The sequence below is a fragment of the Syngnathus leptorhynchus genome, chromosome 19 (genome assembly GCF_054491065.1).
Source record: "Syngnathus leptorhynchus isolate UIUO chromosome 19, UIUO_Slep, whole genome shotgun sequence".
Classification (NCBI taxonomy): domain Eukaryota; kingdom Metazoa; phylum Chordata; class Actinopteri; order Syngnathiformes; family Syngnathidae; genus Syngnathus; species Syngnathus leptorhynchus.
In genome coordinates this window covers 6283765-6304089 of record NC_141213.1, presented here as the reverse complement: position 1 = coordinate 6304089, position 20325 = coordinate 6283765, and the positions used below count along the sequence as shown (strand labels likewise).

The following is a 20325-nucleotide window of genomic DNA, read 5'->3' as shown; positions in this document are numbered from 1 at the left end:
CCTCACGTTCTTTCTGTTTATTTAAAACCTTCAGTCTGCGTTCCCCTCCTAATAGTGAGCCGTGTTTCCTCTCGTTTAGCTTCGCCGCTCATTATGCGGCCCATGTGGAAGAGACAGTGTTTAGAGAAGTCTCGGAGAGGGACAAAGTTGGGAGGGAGGGAGGGAGAAAATGAATACGAGCGAAAGAGAGAGACAAAAAGACTGCTAAATGACTGAAGGGGAGAAAATGGAAATTGTCTTTGAACCTGACCACAATTTCGAATAGGACATTGGACAAAACTGTCTTTGTGAGAGCAGAAAGTAGGCAAGCTTTGTGATGCCTTCAATTTTCCAGTTTGAGGTGTTTTAAAATAATCAAATATGTATGAAATATGGAAGTAACATGAAGTGGACTTCTTTCCAGCTACGCTAAAAAAGCCTCTCCGTATTTTGGCCTATTTTCAGAGAACTGGTGCCTAACATTCCAGACAAAAGTATGTTCCTGCAATCCTGACCAAATTTTTCTCATTTTAAGATGGAGGCAAATTTATACTAATTATACTTCTCATCACAGCAGATTCCGCAGAGACAGCAACCACACCGCTTTATATTTATTTTCTTATTTAAACAACTTAAATGGATAACTCAAGTATTGCTTTTGAAGTGATTTTTTTTTTTTTTCTTCTCGTCACGGAGAAGGTACATGCATTTCTATTTGCCCATAGGGTGAGATTAGTGCAGATGGTACCTAAAGAGATTGAAATATACGCTGCATTCCTATTTCTCCAACAGTCCAAGTCAAATCGGGTAAAATAGCAATTTAAGAACAGAACTTTTAAAACATATTTCCTTTGAGGACTGCATTCATACCGTTCTAACCATCCTATAGTTGGCTTAATATGTATTGTAATCAGGGTCCCCAAAATGATAGAAACCATCCAACATCTCGGTCCCAGACGATAATATTTTGACTCATAAAATCACTCTGCTTTTATTTTGGTATTTTGCCGTGTTGTGGGCTTTCACCTTTGGGCAGCCAATGTGTTGCCAGCAGCTAATAACCCAACAGCCAGCCGGACCTGCTGTCTTTAGAGACACCAGATGGCCTGAATACAGGCATCTATCTTTGAACCCCCACGCCGATTGTTTTACTCTATTTGGGACTACCGTCTTTGATTTAGGACCATTTGATGCAACACAATGAAGAACCCCCGTGAGTGGATTTAGGATTGACTCACTGCTGAAACTACAAGATAGTTTCTCTTGTGACTGAGAACACAAGTTTATACTTTGGAAAAACAACAAGGGGGTCTTTTTGTAAGTTGTTTTAAAAAATTGCAGGTTGGTTACAGACAAGGCAGTCTGATTCAGTCTAAATTCAACCTGGCCTTTTGATATTATAGAAAGAAAAAGATGTATCGTTCGGTTCCATCAGTGGTGAAATGTACTGTACTGGCCAAAGCTTGTATTGTATAGTGAGGAGACTTGAATACTCTGTGTAGGCCTTAAATGGGTGTGCGAGGCTAATATCAGCTCATGCTCACATCAGCTGAGTCATCTCCTCTGTGTCCTTGGCTTATTAACCGATTTAAGGCTGATTAGATCAGTCTTGCACGGACATGCACTGGCACACGCGCACGCATAACGCACCAAATTTGAATATCAAAATGAAATTGCTCCACCGGTGAAAACTAGATTAATTCAAAAATGTTTGCATCAAGGTGTAGGTAAAAGTGATGACCGTGCATCTTTTTTTTAATGCACCTTGCAGCGTTTTAAGCCATTTATGACATTAACTAATGCTCATGTTATGCAAACACACTTTTGCAAGTCAAAGCCACTTACGCCAAGCATACTTGATGCTCCCTTTCTCCTCCTTTGCTTTGATTTGACTTCATGAGATGATCAGCATGGCTATTGATTTTGCACTCTATATGATGAGCTCAAATGCATATGGTATCTCCATAATACCATGCCATAATTCTGAGATGATGATGATGTGTGCCAGAGTGCTGTGCGTGCCTGATTCTTTTAATTCCAGCAGACATGCCTCAGGAGAATTGAAATTTGGCGGACCTTATGAACGTTGTTCACCTCGTTGCCAGCTTCCTACCATATCATCATAGTTTGGGGTTTCCAGTCTGAGTCCAAGTCCAATTTCTGACAAATACCAACATGAGCACAGCAACAAAGAATCCTCTCACCATGTTAATTTTTGTCATGCTTTCCACGGGCAGAGTGGAGATGAAGACACATTGGTGTTAATGAAAAGCCCTTCTAAACTCTCCTCCCTGCATGAATGTTTAAACATGCTTGTCATAACATTCATTCGCTCACACATGACAGCTAGCATCTGCAGCTGCCTCGCTCGCCCCTCAATATTTTATCACACCAGCCCTCCGAGCCCCCGCGCTGGCACAATGGCTGCGCGTTGAATTATTACGACTAAAAACGGATTGTGTTCTCGACCAAGTGGCAGCGCACGTAATAATGGAGTGTGAATTTCACAGCTCATAATAGCACAACTACTCCGTTTGAAATATAAACAAGTGCAAATGAGGAGAATGTGTTTGCAAATACAAGTAGAGGGGAATTAAATCCATTAGGGTGAGACGTACTCGACAAGCAATTATGAACACCTCGGAATTCAGATGTCGTTTTGGTTAGAGGTAAAACAGTATGGTCTAACAAAATGAGTTCAAATAATTCTTTTTTGACACCCACCAAAAGATGTGCTCTCCGCATGCATCATAGGTCAAGTTATGTTACTTCATGATAACACAAGTGACGAAAAATAGCTATGCCGATTTTCTCAATCCAACTCACAACAATGAACGCAATCCAGTCCAAAACAATCTAATCTGTAAATAATCCAAGACCCAAATAGCTGTGCGTAAAGGATCTGCTATCTAGAACATATATAAAATGTCAGGTTAGCAGTCGTGACCTTGGTGTCTGACAGAATGGAGTTCACCATGGTAACGGTTGGCCGGCATCCCCCTCGACACCACCTCTCATCACTCCCCACCACTTCTCACTGACTCACTGGCAATTTGATTGGATGCACAATTGAAATGTCATGCCTCAATAGCGCACGCATGCACGCACGCACGTGCACGCGCACACTCAACCGGACTAACCAGATGGAAACATTGGGGCACGTCAAACCATCCAAAATGAGAGAAACCCCAGACAAAAGTAATGCAGTGAAAACAGTTACGGGCCTTCTGGCTGTGAATTTGAGTAGCAAGAAATGGGTCCTATCTGAATATGTTTGAATCACAGTTAGCAGGTTAACGTGTTGTGGCGGGACTACGCTCAGAGCGTCAATGTCGAGAGGCCTCTCATAGATGCTGAAAGCGGAATCAAATGAATATCAATGTAGAAGCAATTACCTCAGGGAAATGCTGTCTGTAGGTTAGCTTTGCAAGTGCACATGGCTCACCTTTAGCAAAGTGGAAGCAGACAGCACAGATGTATATTCGTTTTTATCCCCACTAACAAGCCTGTCTGCCCAGCTAAAATAGAAATGTCCAGAAGACATCTCCTCCCTCATCCCCCCTCCTCACTTCCTTTCACCTAGACACACACTCCTTTACAAATATGAATTATGGAAAGGGACCGTCTGATGCAATTTTAAAAAATTCAAATACAAAAAGCGGCTTGAGAATTTGCAGCATGTATAAGGGATGAAAGATGATCTTTTTTTTTTCCTCTCAAATCATGTACCTTAGAAATATTCCAAGCATCCCTGCAATTGGCAGGCACCCTCCACAAAAGTCAACTTTAATAAACATTAGAAAGAGAATGAGTAAAGTAGTGTCACTACATGTTTGCAAAATGTAATTATTTTAAAATATATATATACTATTTCAAAAAATATACCTGCAAACTTCACAGTCGGTATTATTTTGAGGTTGTAAAAAGAATTGCACAATGTAGATATCTATTGGGCTTCGCCGATCCATGCCGCTCTCCTCTACTGCTGATCTGCATAAGTGAGCGTGCTTCTTTCAAAGCCACTAGCTCTTTAAAGCCCCCTTCTAAATCAGTGTTAAAGCCATGATAATAGACCCCTCTGACCAATTGATTGGCCTTCATATGTTTACAGCTTACTTTAATTGCTTGAAAAATACCATTTATCAGGCACGCGCATCTGCGCACACATGACGGCCAGTGTGCAAATCGACAAAAAGACCCATTGATTTATCAGCTTCGGGATTTGTCCCGTTCACCGTACATAAAATGTGCCGCTCAAAATGGGAAATGGCCCCATCGATTCCCTTAAGTTGGAGCCCAAATGCTAAAGATTTTTGGATAAGCTTTCTCATTACTTAAGCTGAAATCAATAGGGGGAGCATGGGTCTAATGAATGAACGGGCCACAGATCAGATGGGGTGTGCTCATCCCTGGCCTGTCCTGGTCGATCTGCGTGCGTGCGTGCATGTGTGTGCGTGTGTGTGTGTGTGTGTGTGTGTGTGTGTGTGTGTGTGTGTGTGTGCGCGCGCCTGCAAGCTTGAAAGGAACCTGCCTTTCTGATCACTTATCACCAAAAATCCACCTCCAATGCCTATTGTGTCTTATTTTCTTTTTGCTCAATTAACCCCCCCCATTAAGCGTGTCACACACTACTTCTGCTTGACATATAACGTGGGTGGAGCACTGACTAAGAATAAATTGCATTTTGGTATAAATCAGGAATATGACACATTTATTACATTTCTACTTTCTTTAACATTGCAAAGTCATCTTGTTCTTGACATTTTTATTAATATCATGGGTCATATCATTTGGACCCTCATATTAAAATATCCTAGCATATCTTTAATGCTTTTTAAAATATTTCCCGATATAATTATATTTGATTAAGCACGCTCTATATTGCTTTCAAATTCATTTAAATGATTTGATTCTGTTTTTGACATTTAAATGAAATATTGCAGGAAGACCCGAATGAAAAATAGTACTATCAGTGTGTGTAAGCGTTTGCTATTAGCTGGGTCCTGCTCTCAAAATCCAATGTGTTACTTTTTGGTGTAGTTGGAGCTCAGCAAGAAGCAGGCGGAGCAACAAAGTTTGGAGCTGTCAGCGTGTCAACAGAAAGAAGACATTCTTCTTTGGAAGGTTCGTAATATTTTTTTTTGTTGATGTCTTTCCACTCAATTAGCTGCTGTCCGACAACAGTGTGTGCAATGAAAATTCATCATCAGACCTCATCTAGGATCACAAGCACCCATTTCCCCATGGGGAGGGGGGGTCAATCAATTTTGATCTTATCTTTTTCTGAGACGGGGTTTAAAATTAGCTTGGAGAGAAGATAAGACACAAAATATAATGAGTTCACACTTGCAACATCTACAAATATTGTAAATGAATCCCCTGAAGGGAGACACGGCACACACATTTAGCACTCTGCTCCGGGTCTCGTGAGGAAATCTCTGAAGTTTCTGGCCAACTTCATTTACTCAACGTCTTTTTGTGGTTTGGCCACCATATGAAATGTCCTTTATTAATTGATTTCAAGTTGACAAGTGTGCTATTTGATTAATGATGCGGCTGACAACGATTGCCGGCTGTCGAAATGCTTCTTGAATAAATACAATAAATTAGCAGGTAGGAATATTATTTTTTACATTTTGATTCAAGTATGAAAACACACACACTAAAGAATGTTCACAAGCTATTGAAGCTTTTTCTTTTCTTGACATCAATAAGAAATTTATGATATGATTACTGCATATGTTTGTCCGTACTTAATGATGGTTGCTGTATGGAGTCCAAGTATCACAACTCATCCTAATTTCCAAAGCGTAAACTTCCTGTCCCTTGCTGCCCTCTGCCCAGCTCCAATGTTTTTTTTAAGCTCATAAATATGGAAAGCAAAAGATGATGAGATTCACGGACAAGAAAGGAATCAAAATCTATTGTTGCGTGTCCTTTTCCCCGTGTAAAGTTTGGATTAAATGTCACACATTAGCATGTGAACTTTTAAATGAGCTTGTTTGCGCTCAGCGGGGTGGGGCATGTAAATACTCTTGAGTATGGAACACAGGGCTGCCGAGCAGGAACTGGGCTGAGTGACTAGAAACCAGAACTGCATTATACTGCCAATTAGGTCACGTCATTGGGATGGCTGATAATTGAAAGTTCTTGGAGTTTTGATGACCATCTCATACTGAGAAATATTTTTGACATTAGATGAAGGCAAGGTACGGTACACCCAGTCATGCTAATTTTGAGATGACCCACTTTGTGAGTGGTAACAACAAAGGCAATGACAACTGAGGCGCGGCTCATAGTGAAGCAAACACACATTTGTTTGGCACGTCAATCTTTTGTTGTCTTTTTGAACAATATGTGATTGGAATGAAACACATTTCCATTCCAATTGCAAGACATATTATGGCATATTCAAGTATCAGTCTTGGTTTGACCGCTGAGGAGTACATTGAGAATGTTTATATCGGACTACACAAGTTCATAGTAATAATATGCATAGTTACGTTTCCCTGAATCGATTTTTGCTTCCAAGCAATTCCGACCAAACGTAAATGAGCTCGCATAGCCAACTCTACATGAGTATGCGTCAATATCTGTGCAAAAGATTTGATTGCAACAACCAATATTCTCTATCTGCACATTTTCTTTTTCATCATCGACTGCGATCCCCTTTGTTTTAAAATGCGGGGCCACGTATTTATTGTCACAATTTCCTCCCAGTGAAGGGCTTATGTCTGTAAAAGACATTAAAATCATAATGCAATCTCGGCTAACCCGGGAGCAACGTTATTGTTCCATTAAACCTGGCGAACAACAGAGTGGCCCAGCCTGTTTATCAATCCAATATCTCATAATGTGCTCTCTGCCTGGTCATTTTGAATATAGAAATATCTTCCGGTGTTATTGAACCATATTTCCTATATTTAGTATTAATCTCGTGTTCTGACAAGAATCAGACACGGACAATATGATATTTGATTATTTGGGCCTTTTTTATTTTTTTTAGGGTTGTTTTATTTTTTTTCCCCCCCTTCCTCTATAGTCCCTTGGTGATATTGGATACCTTACATGTGCAGAGTTGTTTTATCTGGGTATAAAAATGATTTAGTGTGTACTCAGCGCACAGTGTCATTGACTAGCTTTAATTTCACTGCAGAGGTGGACTTTATTACTCTGCTACTCCTCGGACAAGTGTGTGTGTGTGTGTGTGTGTGTGTGTGTGTGTGTGTGTGTGTGTGTGTGTGTGTGTGTGTGTGGCGTGTGTGTGTGTGTGTGTGTGTGTGTGTGTGTGTGTGTGTGTGTGTGGCGTGTTTGCCTGTGCGCCATGCCTGCGAGCACATGCAATATCTCCCATATGCTGCCATGTGCATGTAACTGACTTTCAGCAAAGGATCTCAATAAACAAAAAATAAAAACCTCTCGGGCCTAGTGGAAGAAAAGAGATCTACATTTTTGTTGACAATTTGAGCTATGACAAACCTTACATCTGATCAAAAGCTACAGAGCCATAATCATGTTTGTGCCGCTGAATTCTTTAACCTTTCACTGACCCCGCTGAATGCCAGTGGCCCAATCACAGAACCTAATTGAATCTGCTCTGCGGTAACCCCCAAACATAGCCCCCGCCAACGCCAACTCGACCCCCGCCCCCTTTCTCCCCCGCTGTCCGACTGATGAAAAAATAAAATTGCAGGTGAAAAATGAATACTGCAGCGAGTGAGATGAAGGTGCGGCGAGGAGGGTCTGCTTGAGGAGCGGCGTTAGAGGTTTCATTACACATTTATAAATACTCACATCGCAAACACGCCATTCTTTTTTTTTTTTTCTTCAATCCTGCAGTAGGATGGGGTAAAGTGTGAAGTGGCAACAACAGAGAACAAGGGCTTTGATGCAGGTTCCTCAAATCCCACGACGTTTATTTGAAGCTGTAAAATAGTCTAATTTATTTGTAATTTGACTCTAAGCGGATCCCCTTTTACCTCCAAGATTAACATCCCCCTCTGTTATTAATATCAAACTGTAATTAGGAGTAATGCATCCAACTCAGCCTGTTTGCCGCAGGACTCTGAATCCTGGTCTTGTGTCACAACACAAGAACATTTTTTGAAAGAAAGGTAAATGCTGCCCGGTTTGTATAAAAATAAAAACCCGTACGTCTCTACAGGTGTGTTGGTGTTTGGGGACATAATTCTTTGGTTTGTATTTGTGTGCGCATGTGCCTGTGGTGACAGTGTGATGGTCCCTTCTGATTGATAAGGTGTCTGTGCAGGCTGCAGATTGCTCTGGCTGATTGCTTCTGAGAGCTCCGACTGATTTATAATCAGAGCAGGATGAAGGATTGAGCTGTGGATTGCTTATCTGTTTAGCCCCCATTGCAACATAAACGGACAAATTATCATGTGGGACACACGCGCACGTGCCCGCACACACACACACACACACACACACACACACACACACACACACACACACACACACACACACGTAAGCACCCTCTCATAGAAATGGCATCTGGCTACTCAGCCCATGATCAGCGTTACTAATCAGTGCAGTCATATTTCCATGATGGCTCAAAAAGTGCAATCAGTCCCACTTGTTTGCTTGTGAAAATTGAAAGAAGACGTTGATGGATAGTGATGCTTGAATATTTGTGAATACATGAGAACAGGGTAAGAAGACAATGCAAAATAAAGAAAACTACAATATACAGAATACACTGGGACCTCCTTGTCTGATGTCATCATTTTATGGCAAGAGCAAAACGGATATTGTGATTTTTTTATTTTTTTTTTTTGGCAGAAGGAGTTTAGTAGTCCACATTTGCGATCTTTGTAATTGTCACCCAATCATCAATTCTGAGTTTCTGAACACAGACGCCTAGCTGAACTCAAACGTTGTCGGTAAAATCTGAAATTATATTGTAGATATTTTATAGATGAATTATTTGGTGTAGAATTGGCGCAAACCCCTTTGAGTGCATCATATATTTGTGTACAACATTAGAATTGTGTCGCAGGGGTTCTAAAAAGTACTTTGGAAAATCATCCGAGTCTAATTCCTCTTGGCATACCAAGGTACATGGTACATCCTGACGGGCATAACGTACACAACAGCTTTGTGTGTCTTTGTGCATGTGCGTATATCCACTTTACTCTCTTACTCAGCGTTCATACCTGTCATTCTGATGATCAACTTTCCCTATGCACAATGACGGCATCACGAAATACACGCACACAAAGTCAAATGATCAGCCCTCGGAATAGTGACACACACATCCAGACGAATGGCGGCAATTAGTTGGGGAAGCCAAGCATGTGAGGACAGAGGAGCGCTGCGCTGAGGGGGCCGCGACTGCACAGTGGAACGTGTGTTTTATTTATTTGTTTGTGTGTTTGAGAGCTAGTCATCCCTCTAATGCTCCATCCATCTGTCTAAATATCAACACTGTCTCGTATGTCACTGGACAGTGGATGTTTGAGAGGGCGTTAACGTTTTCAATCTGGAGACCCAATAGGGGAAAAAAAAGGCAATTACAACATTATCACTTGACTTGACAAAAATGAATTGCTCCTCAGAACAAAAGCTGGAATGAAAATCATTGTTCTTGCTTTAGTGATTAAGAAAATAGGACAGAGGGGAAAAAAAAGTGGAATTGGTGTTTTCTTAACTGCTGCTTCCATGTCTGTTCAGCTTGTTCTCTACAATAAATGAATAAGATTTTGTATGAATTGTTTTGTAATTGTGTAAACAAACGATCATATTTGCGGTATTAAGTCAAGTCAAGTCAAGTTTATTTGTATAGCCCTAAATCACAAGCAGTCTCAAAGGGCTTCACATAGACAATCAATTGACAATAATTCTCAAAGCATCCCCTGATCTTAGGCTCCCAAAAGGGCAAGGAAAAACTCAAAAAACCCCTACAAGGGGAAAAATGAGAAACCTTGAGAAGGGACCACAGATGGAAGGATCCCCCTTTCAGGATCACCAGGCTGCAATGGATGCAAAGAGGGCACATAAAATACATCATATGGAAACCAAAAAGTGGATGCCCAGGCCAAAGCCAAGAGCTGTCGGAGGTGCCTTCGATTGTCCTGGCAGTGTCCTCCAGGAGGGTATTCCACTGCAGTTCCCTCATGGTGAATTGGTCCACGAGAATCTAGATAGCCATCGTCAGCATGGGTGTCACCTAACCACCTCCCCAGCCGGGGAGGGGTGGGGGAGTGGGGTCGGGGAGAGGTTAAAGGCCACATCATAGAAATACGTCTTTAAACGTGTCTTAAATGTATTAACGATTGAAGGTTTTGAAAATGGATTTGCTTGGATAAATGCTCCATCTGCCTCATAGTCGGATGTTCCTCTTGTTCTCTTTAGGCATACATCAAGTAGAAAAAGTCTCCACACCCCTGTGCAAAGGCCGAAACATAATATACCAATATCAAGAAATCAGCAATCAACTTTTTCCTCCATTCATTTGACCTTACAACGTTTATATGTGCTTTGTGATTGACTTATGCCAAGTCTACAAGTCCAAGGTCATTGGAGACAGGCTCTAGTTCACCCATGACCCTGAACACGATAAGTGTCAGAAAATTGATAGATGGATGAATATTTTGAAAAATAACATTAATGGTTAACATTAGTCAATTTATGACTCAACAGTGCTCATGCACCATGACTGGCTGTGTTTTTATAGTACGTCAATGAAACTAATTTTGCCGGAATAAAAGGTCAACTTTAATATGGCTTTGTGCTAAATTCTTGTGAAAAGAATCTGGGACTGTGAATCAGTTCCTTTGCAGACTGCTTATGCTGCTAATTAATTTCCTCCTGTATTATATCAGCCACTGATGGATCACTTCACTTGTGATTGCTTACCTCACAGATCATGCTATTTATTATGTATAGCCCCTTTCATGCAAATGAATACGGACAATTGTGCATGTGCGTTTCCAGGCAGCGCCAGCTTTTGTTACAATACTAAGTGCAAATAGCGAGTTCACACAAGTCTATGTGTGGCATGAATGAGTATGTGTTTGCATTAAGTGTATCGCTGGTGAGCTCATTTTTCTCAGAAATCAAAGTTAAATGGGTCATCTATCATGAGAATTATTTGACTAGGACACTTGTCTCTGCCACGCTGGTCGTGTGTGAGAGAGTTCAAATGTGCACACAAAAGCAAGGTAGAAGGGCACTGTGTGTGTGTGTGTGTGTGTGTGTGTGTGTGTGTGTGTGTGTGTGTGTGTGTGTGTGTGTGTGTGTGTGTGTGTGTGTGTGTGTGTGTGTGTGTGTGTGTGTGTGTGTGTGTGTGTGCGTGTGCGTGTGCGTGTGCGTGCGCGTGTGTGTGTAAGCCATTGTGTGCATGCGTTGCTGGGCTTGTCTTTGCCTGCACTATGATTAATGGTTTACATCGGGCTGTTCAGTCATGCATGTTTCTCGGTTTATCGTTTTATGCTGTCTCCAATTAAAGGTCCATAAGTTGAGTGATGGCTTAAGGCCAGTGTCCATCAATAGGGGCCATCAACGGCCCTTCTGCACCCTGGATACGGAAGCCACACATTACTAATATCCTCTTGTTTCAGCACCATCACGCCATCCATGCGTGTGAATGTGTGTGCAGTGAGCATAGAGGACATTATTGATTATACTTATATAATGTCTATTTAAATCTGGTTCTAAAAGCATAAGGGAGATGAAAGGAGAACCAATCAATCTAAAACGTGCATAACGTTATTTTGCCTTTTCATTTCTACACTGTATTTCTAGCTTGGAAGTATTCAACGATGATGCAAAAGCAACGTAAATATATTTCATATTTTTCTGTGTCCAATCCCACGTGTGCTGATATTGACCAAGACCTCTATAGTATCCAGTCAGACTCTGGCAGCAACAAAAAGAAAATATGACAGTAACAATAAGTCAGATCATCTTTTTTTTTTTTTTTTTATCTGTAGACTGCTCTGTCCAGTCATAGCTGTGAGAATAAAATGAAACCATGGCTATCTAGAAATTAAAAACAGGAGCCAATTTAATATGCAGCAGAAGCTGAAGAGACATGGGGGGGAGGCAAGAGTTGAAGAGCAACTTTATAGACAGGGGGCAGGTGTGAGAGCAATAAATATGAGGAAATTAATCAGGGCTATCATCTCCATGGGAGTTTAGCTAACCACTGACCTCACTGCTTTAGTAAGCCAGGCGAGGGACCTGCTCCTGTAACAGCTGCCATAACAAAGCCAACAAACAAACACACACACACACACACGTTTTTTTTATTTTTTTACAAGATTAGCTATTACCATGGCGACAACACATGCCAACATGATCTACAGCATGAAATGCGTTATGAATTAATATCACAAAATTGTTTTTTTGTAGTGTAGTGATTATTTTATTTCGTATAACAACCTGGCAAGCATTATGAACAACTTTGACTTTGACATGGAAGTATGATGCAATATGAATAAAAATACATAAAAAAATAATACAAATAAAATGACCAATGCACTAATTGGACCGTACCTAATAAAGTACCTAGTCCAAGTTTGCATCCATTTTCTATACTGAAAAAACATTTGTTAAATATGCTCAATTTTATTTCAATGTGTAGTTGCAGGAAATATATATATATATATATATATATATATATATATATATATATATATATATATATATATATATATATATATATATATATATTTTGAGGTTGACTCAAGATTTAAATGAAGCTTGTGAACCCTGTTGAGCTGTATTTTGTATTCCAACATGCTCAAGGCCCATTGATGCATTCCCAAATCTACGCACTCCACAAACAAAAGCACTGCCACTTGATCTGCATATCATTATGTTGTGGGTCAAATGACTAGGATTGAGAACATGTTGGCCTGAGACACCTGTAAGATTCTTCTCTCTTTGTACTGGAGGCAGCTGTGAAATCTGCACCTGCTTAATTGAATTAGCCTTGTTAATGTATTCACACAAGTTGCCCCCCCCCGGCCCTCCAAAAGTCATTAAACGAGCTTGTTAGCGCAATTAGTTAATTAATTGTCTGAACAGCAGCCGCCCCTCAAAGAGCTGCTTCCTCATTATCTGATGACTGTGATATCTTCAATGAGGGCTGATAAGATCCTTCTGTCAGACTGTGTGTGCATGTGTGTGCGTTGTTTTTAATGTCGATCCTTGAGCCTTCTTTCCCTTCCGATACGGTGGCCGGCCGCCGGGACCGAGAGGTTATGCGTTGCCATTGCTCCCACAGGTAGATGGAGCGGTCTCCCCTTCCATTTTCTAATCTGTCTTTTATTAGAAGTTAATATCTGGCCGGCTCCTTCTCACTTCGCACTCCCACCTGCTTAGAAATGGCCCCGCTCCATCTTTTTAATTCAATTATATTAACCAGCCTCTCTTTCTCCGTCATCCTCGGTTTCTCTCTCGCTCCACACCCATAACTGTCTCTCTCTCCACGACCAGCCTTGTTCCTTTGTACTCAAACATTCCTCAAAATTTTCTTTTTTGTAATCCTAGATGGAAGATAGACTTGAGCCAATCAAGGATTGGCACAAGCCGCTCCGTCCTTTGCGGGGAAAAAAAAAAAAAAACACGATTAAGGAGGAGAGAATAAGAAGCTGGGAGAAGGACTGGAGATGGCTGTGGGAAAGTGCCGGAGTTGAGGAAGGGGGTGACCCAGGGGGGGAAGTTTGATTGCCAAAGTAATGAGACTTGATCAGATTGGGGTTTCTCTCTCTTGCTAATAGGAAAGTCCAAGGCTTAAATACTCATATGAAATAAAATCACAAATCTGCTATTCTTTCATCCATACTTCCTGCTAAGGTCCACAGCTCCTTCGATGGAAAATTAAGATTTCCCACAGCCCACATGGGATTGCTTAATCATTTCCTATGGAGGCTGTATCAATTATAGAACCAATTTACAGTTCTCAAAATCACTGTCGTGAAGACCTTGTATTTTGATATCAATATTGTTGGCCCTCTTTTTACCTTCAAGTATTGCAATACTTTCAGATAAATCCAGTATACATAAAGATTTCCAAATTAGGATCCCCACGGACATCGACTTTATTAAAATGACACTGCAATGAAATTCACACTTTACTGTCCCACTTCCATACAAGCCATTTTATTTCCCAACAGTCAAACTAAATTGGTCGGAGTATGCTGACGAGTCCGTTTAATTTCGCCTTGTATCATCTACCGCCTCATTTCTAATAATGTTACCAGCCATTAGCCACGCAGTAAATGAGTTAAGTGCATAAAAAGCCATTAGCTCAATGTTACAGCATGTTGGATGATGATGTACTATATATATAGTGAACCAAGATGGCTCTGAGAGAGACAAATTTCCAATCACAAAAATGCCATAAACTTCTATAACAATACTTTGCATGAGTAATGTACATGTTGTGCATATGTAAATGTGTTTGTATGTGTGTCTTGACTGTCTGCGGTGGCTCCCCGCTAATGTAAGACAGAGCCTATTTAACACAGAACTAATGAATAGGGGCTTTGGTTTTGGCAGGTGGTTGGGAACCACAGTTCCACACATGCATGTGCACGGGGTGAGGAGTTCAGCTTGTGTCTGCTTCCTTGCCATAGCTAGTCTCTTTCCGCCAATAATGCCTTGATAATGACCAACAGTGCATGCCATATCACATGGTGATGCTTTTATTGTTTCTTTTAGGATTCAGGGATGGGATGGTTTGGTTTTCAGGATCCAGATGAGGCTTTCAGGCTTTTCTCAATGTTTCTTTGGATGCCTCTGGGAATATTATTGTGTACATACAGTAAGAGAGCTTTTATGGAAACAATCAAACGAAAAAAATTTATTGTCGAACAGAGCAAGTCGTTTTCGACACTTGGATGGTCAATCATTTAAAAAAAAAAAAAATGGGCACACCCAGGGAGTCACAAATATTTTCAGATTTTAGGAAAAACTATCAAACTGACTAAATTAGGACATAGGAAGTTTCAGCTTGACGTCCGCATAAGAACTATTTTTTGCATGAGAAAAATTTTGTAGTGTGTAAGCGAGCCTTTTGGTTATGTATGAGAAAGGTAATCCTAAAATATGTCCCTGACGGGCCCTCACACACTGTTCCGTCTTTGCTTTAGCTTAAACAGAGTGATGCAAACGTAAAGCAGCTGGAAGAAGCCACGTTGTCTTTACGGGCCTCTCAGGACTCGCTGAGGAGAACCTTGGCATTGAAGGAGCAACAGATACAACAGCTGCTTGAAGACAATGCTCATCTTGAAGCCAACCTGGATGCACTGCAGAGTCAAGTAGGTAACAACTACTCAAAAAAAAAAAGGTATGTTGCGCTTAAATAAGAAACAGATTCAGACGACATTATCTAAATCAAATCCAGTCAAGTGCATCTGGGAATTCTCTTCTTTTTTTTTTTTACTTCCTTCACAGTTAATCATCCCTTCTCCTGCCCCGCCTCCTCCTCCTCCGGCTTCCCCTCGTCCCTCTCTCACCATATTTAATAATACTTTGCCACCATCTTAGCTCCACAGAGGCTATCCTAGTTGTACTATAAGAAATCAGTCTCCTGTCACTGAGGGATAAAGTAGATTTGTTTCTTTTCTTTATATTATTTTCCCCTCCCCAAAATTCGTGTGTCTTGCCTCATACTTACCTTTTTGTTTTGGTCCACTGTGGCTCTCATCCCAAAGAGAACCAGAAGTAATGAATGGGAACATTAAAGAGTCATACGTATGATAAATGGAATGGCCTTTACAATTTTAGCTCTCCCCCTTTTTTTCCTTCTGCTATATCCAAAAATATTTCTTCTACCTACTCTGGTCCCTCAAGGTATTTTTTTTCGACTCAAATAAAACCAATTACCGTGTGTTGGTGTTGATCAGTCATCCGTTACCATTGTATAGAGCAAAGGTTTGCAATTTAGAAAAATAATCACTTTTTTGGGATATTTGTTAAAACTGTCAAAACTGGCCAGAAAGCAGTAAATTAATGATATGATTGGTGAAAAAAAAAGAAAAAATCTGTACCTGTCATATAATTTCTAAAAAAAACAACCAAAAAAAGAGACAAAAGGTCAGAGGTCAATTGAAGAAAAAATGTTGCACGAAAATGGAAATGATCCAGTTGGATACAGATATCAGTGCCAATGCAGAAATCAATCTTTCTGTTTATATTAGGATGACATTATGGTGGTATTCATCTTTCAAATAGTTCATCCAAATAGAAATATGATTTTGTCTGTTTTTATGATCTTTGGCATACACACAAGCCTAATATGTCGACTGGGTGACACGACATGAAAGGCTTGCGGTTTTTCATAGACGAGAGTTAATTAAATCCAATTGTTTTTGTCGCTAAATGGAGATCCAGTTGGGGAAAAACAAGCCACCACAAATCTCATGCCAAACTTTCAGGAGTAGTACACTTAAGATCGTACAACTTTATGATTTGTTGACTTGCACTTTTATTGGTCTGCAGTCAAAGCAGAAAGTGTTGGGTTCCCCGGCCTGCCTGACACAATGCTTTTATGATCTTCCTTTTCACTGCTATGGAGACAGAGCAGACAGAGCTGTGGCAAGCATGCCTAAATTATACTTTCATCTCTGTCCTCTTGTAGCTGTAACGGTTCCGTACTTCATTGTGTGCCGCTCCTTGTTTGGATCACCCTCTCTGCGGCTGGCTGCCGGCTGCACTCGGAGCTTTTTTTTTGAAACGCTTCAAAAGCGTACAACTTAACAGAGTGAACATATTCTTCAGCTGCCTGTCTTTATCTGTTGCTGCCCTCGCTTACAGACAAGCGAGTGCACTGTGAGCGACATTCGCACAGCTCTGGATCGGGCCCGTGTCAGACTGGATGCGGGGAGGCAGATGAGGCAGCAGCAGATCCAGATCAGTAATGAGGTGGCGTGTCTGCAGCAAGAACACACTCATGTGAGCTGCACCGCTGAAAAGAAGGTCATTATTTGACTTCAAAAGCAGTGGACCTGGCTTGTCCAACACTTAAGACAATCCCATGATTGGCCATGTATTGTTGACAATGAAACTGAAATTGTTCTCAAGGTTTGAAGTATTCAATGGAGAATGGACAATGGAATTGGTAATGTCACAGTATAAAGACTTCAGCTGCAAATAAAAAAAGAATTACAAGTTTTGCAGAATTCACATGAAATATAATATTCACTTTAATGTAATCAAGTGTCTTTTGTCACAGTGGGACTGATAAGAAGGTCGCACAGGTGCGGCAATTCAGTGAAATATTTTATTTTCAAACGTAATACTGACAGACATTGTCTATTTCTAAAGTGGAGTTGATAATAACTTTTAAAGATAATGGTTATTGGAATGTGCTGCTATTTAGAGCTTTTTTGAAAAAAAAGGACGCACAATGATTTATTTTTTTACCTTTCTGATTCTTTCATACCGCAGCACTCATTTGACCTTTTCATTCTACGCTCTTTTTTGCCAAATGACAAAAGTAAATTCTCGTGCTTGTGATTCCTATTTGTATTCAACTTCCTGTTAGAATTCCGTTAGGGTAGATACCGGTCGGTGTGTTTTCACACTCGTAGTGCACCCCTGTGTGTATTCACTGTGAGATGTGTCCGTCATGTTATGATTGTTAACCGAATAGATGGACCATTACCTTCAGTCCGCGGATCCAGTTTCTACTCCACATCTGGCCCAGCTTAATGCACAAAACTGGAGTTCCTCTGATCTCTCTGTAACACGTCGCGCATTCACACACTCGGTCACTCCTTTCTTTTCATTTTTACTGACAGCGCTCATGATAGAGATACTGTTGAGTTTTCCAGAACCGGTCCCGAAAGCCACACAAGCATTGGGGGAGGACAGGTCCCACATTTGTACCCTCAGAACTGTTTGGGCCCATTCATTTTCTGTCACGTCCCCTCTAAATTTGAGAAAGGAAAGCTGTCAGTTCGAAGGTGCGCCTAACAATGTGCAAATTATCCGACTTAGAAAGAGGCAGTGCAATTAAATTTAAATGCTTCTCTTTATGGTTCAGTTGGGAAAGTTAAACACAACAAAGAAGTTTATTTGAAGTTGTCAGTATTTATAATTTTCTTTCTTGGAAATGGGCATAATATTTCATAAACTAATCACAAATGATATGAAAACGCCATCAAAGTATTCTTTCAAGAATAAAAATGGAACGAGCCCAGATGTCGTCTCAAAACGTAACAAGAAAACAGATTTCACGAAGCAGAGACTAAGAGGAGTCAGACGAAGCATTGCAATTGGACATGTTGTGTTTGGGTCTTCAAGGCTGCTCACATTTTTGCCTCTTCTTACCTCTTGCGCCATCTTTTCTGTTGCGCATTTCTTTTCCTGCCTTGACATTTTTCCCCTTTCATCCCCGTCACCACCCGCACCACCAAGTATACAAATATTATCACCCCCCCCTCCTGTCGTCCTCTACCCCACCTTTTTTTTTCTCCTTCTCCACTTCCTTCTCTTTATCTTGTCATTGCCTGACAGTAGGGATTCTGTCTGTGCCGAGTGTTGTGTATACGTGCAAACACACTGAGACCGAGATACACTTAAGAGCTCATTGATTTAAAAATACCTTCGATATTGGCGGTCCCCTCCCGCCGATTCGTTCAGGAGCTTATCACGCACGCAGAGATATGCATAAAGCAAAGCTCTTACTCCAAAGTTTCTCCTTAAACTTTGTGATTGACCTAGTTAGCATGTCATTTTGACAAGGTGTCTGTTTTGACACGACATTCTCTGGTGTTTATCAACATTTATTCTGCCTATCACACGCTCGCTCACATTGGGAATTGGCACACACACACACACACACACGCGCGCTCCTCAAAGAGAAATGAAGCTGAGATTTGAAGATTTGTCAGGGATTGCGCAATGCATTGTTTGCCGTATAACGCCACGTAGTGTAAATGCCGCAGTCATTTTCTCATTTGCTGATTGAGAATGTGACCTAACACTCCACCAGCCGTCAAATCCGATGTGATTAAAATGATGCGTATAATGCCGAATGAATGTGTTTCTCATTCGCTCGCCCTGCAGTAACGCCGGTTTAGTGTATCGCAAAGACCCCAATTGCTGACTTTTAAAGGTGAGAGGTCAAAGAGCCAAGTTAACTCCATCAATCCCCTCGGACAGTTACAAATGAGCCCTCAACTCCAGTCAAAACATTCCCCGGATCACTCGGAACCAGCGGGAGATGGAAAATGGAAGGCAGCAGTTTGCTCAATTTATCACAAAGAATCGTTTTGAAAGTTTACATTAAATGTGCACATTTGACTTCAACTTTTTTTCATTTATTCAGTTTGGATTTGGTTTTGTTTGTTATTTTATATCTACATCAAAGAAGTTTCCACTTTTCTCTTCCCACAGCTTGAACATCGTTTGAAAAAAATGCGTGGGATTAAAAATACATTTTAAAAACCCATGAACAAAAAAACCCTAAAAAATGTTTGCAATATATGGCTGCGGATATTTGATTGCCCCCGAACACAGAAATATCTTGCTAACATACCGACTAGTGTACCCGGTTAGATGAAATAAAGAAATCAATCCCATTTCCCAGCAAAGTCAAGGGTATGTGGCCGTGCACGCATGCTCCACGCACACGCGGCGTCCTTCAGGAAAAAGTGGGCAATCAGGGGAGCTCACCAAGGAAACAGACATAATGAAAGCAGTTGTCAGGCACACTGTATTTCAAGTGAAGCATAAACAGCAGTTTCACTGCATATATTGTCTTCCACTGCGCTTATCTTAAAACACAATGTCCAATAACATGAATATTTGATCTCAAAGCTGTTTCCTCTTACTTTGACAATGTAGAAATTGGGAAGTTTTTTTTTTTTCCCCCCCCACCCCATACATATTCCAAAAAAAAAATAGCGGCTAGAGATTTAGACTCTTGTTAAGGAGCTCAGTGGGACTAAGAGGGTGACTATCAGGAAAACGTAAAAAGACCGGGCAGGCTTTATCTTCTTGCAATAAATGACTGTGAAATCAATGGAGTGATAAATACATTCCGTATACACTTTACTAGGTAAGTCTGCAAAATCTAATGAGATAAGTGCTGCATCATTTTTTTTATGTTAACCAACTAAAAACCCTTCTCATTATAATGCAAGACACTTTCCACCACTGTAACATGCAATCACATTATAACCATTGTGAATAATATTCACTTATGCTCCATGAAAATAAATATTTTCTGCTTTCATGTTTGTGTGTAAAATCAAATCTTAAGAGTGCTTTGAAAAGGCACTGCTATTTTTTCTTTCTTTCAGTAACTACTGCGCTAATACCATTGTGGGTTTGTTGGCTCTTTCTATCTGACATCAACCTGCTTTACAC

General features: G+C 40.6%; 1 protein-coding gene across 6 annotated transcripts in view; it reads left to right on the top strand.

Moving 5' to 3' along the window:
• LOC147041869 (uncharacterized) overlaps positions 1–20325 on the top strand; it is a 102446-nt gene that overhangs the window by 23963 nt on the left and 58158 nt on the right. For all 6 annotated transcript variants that reach the window (XM_085939516.1, XM_085939517.1, XM_085939515.1 and 3 more), the window contains exons 6-7: positions 5020–5103; positions 15099–15266. In XM_085939516.1, coding sequence (XP_085795642.1) covers positions 5020–5103; positions 15099–15266 — 252 coding nt within the window. The remainder of the gene's footprint in view (positions 1–5019; positions 5104–15098; positions 15267–20325) is intronic.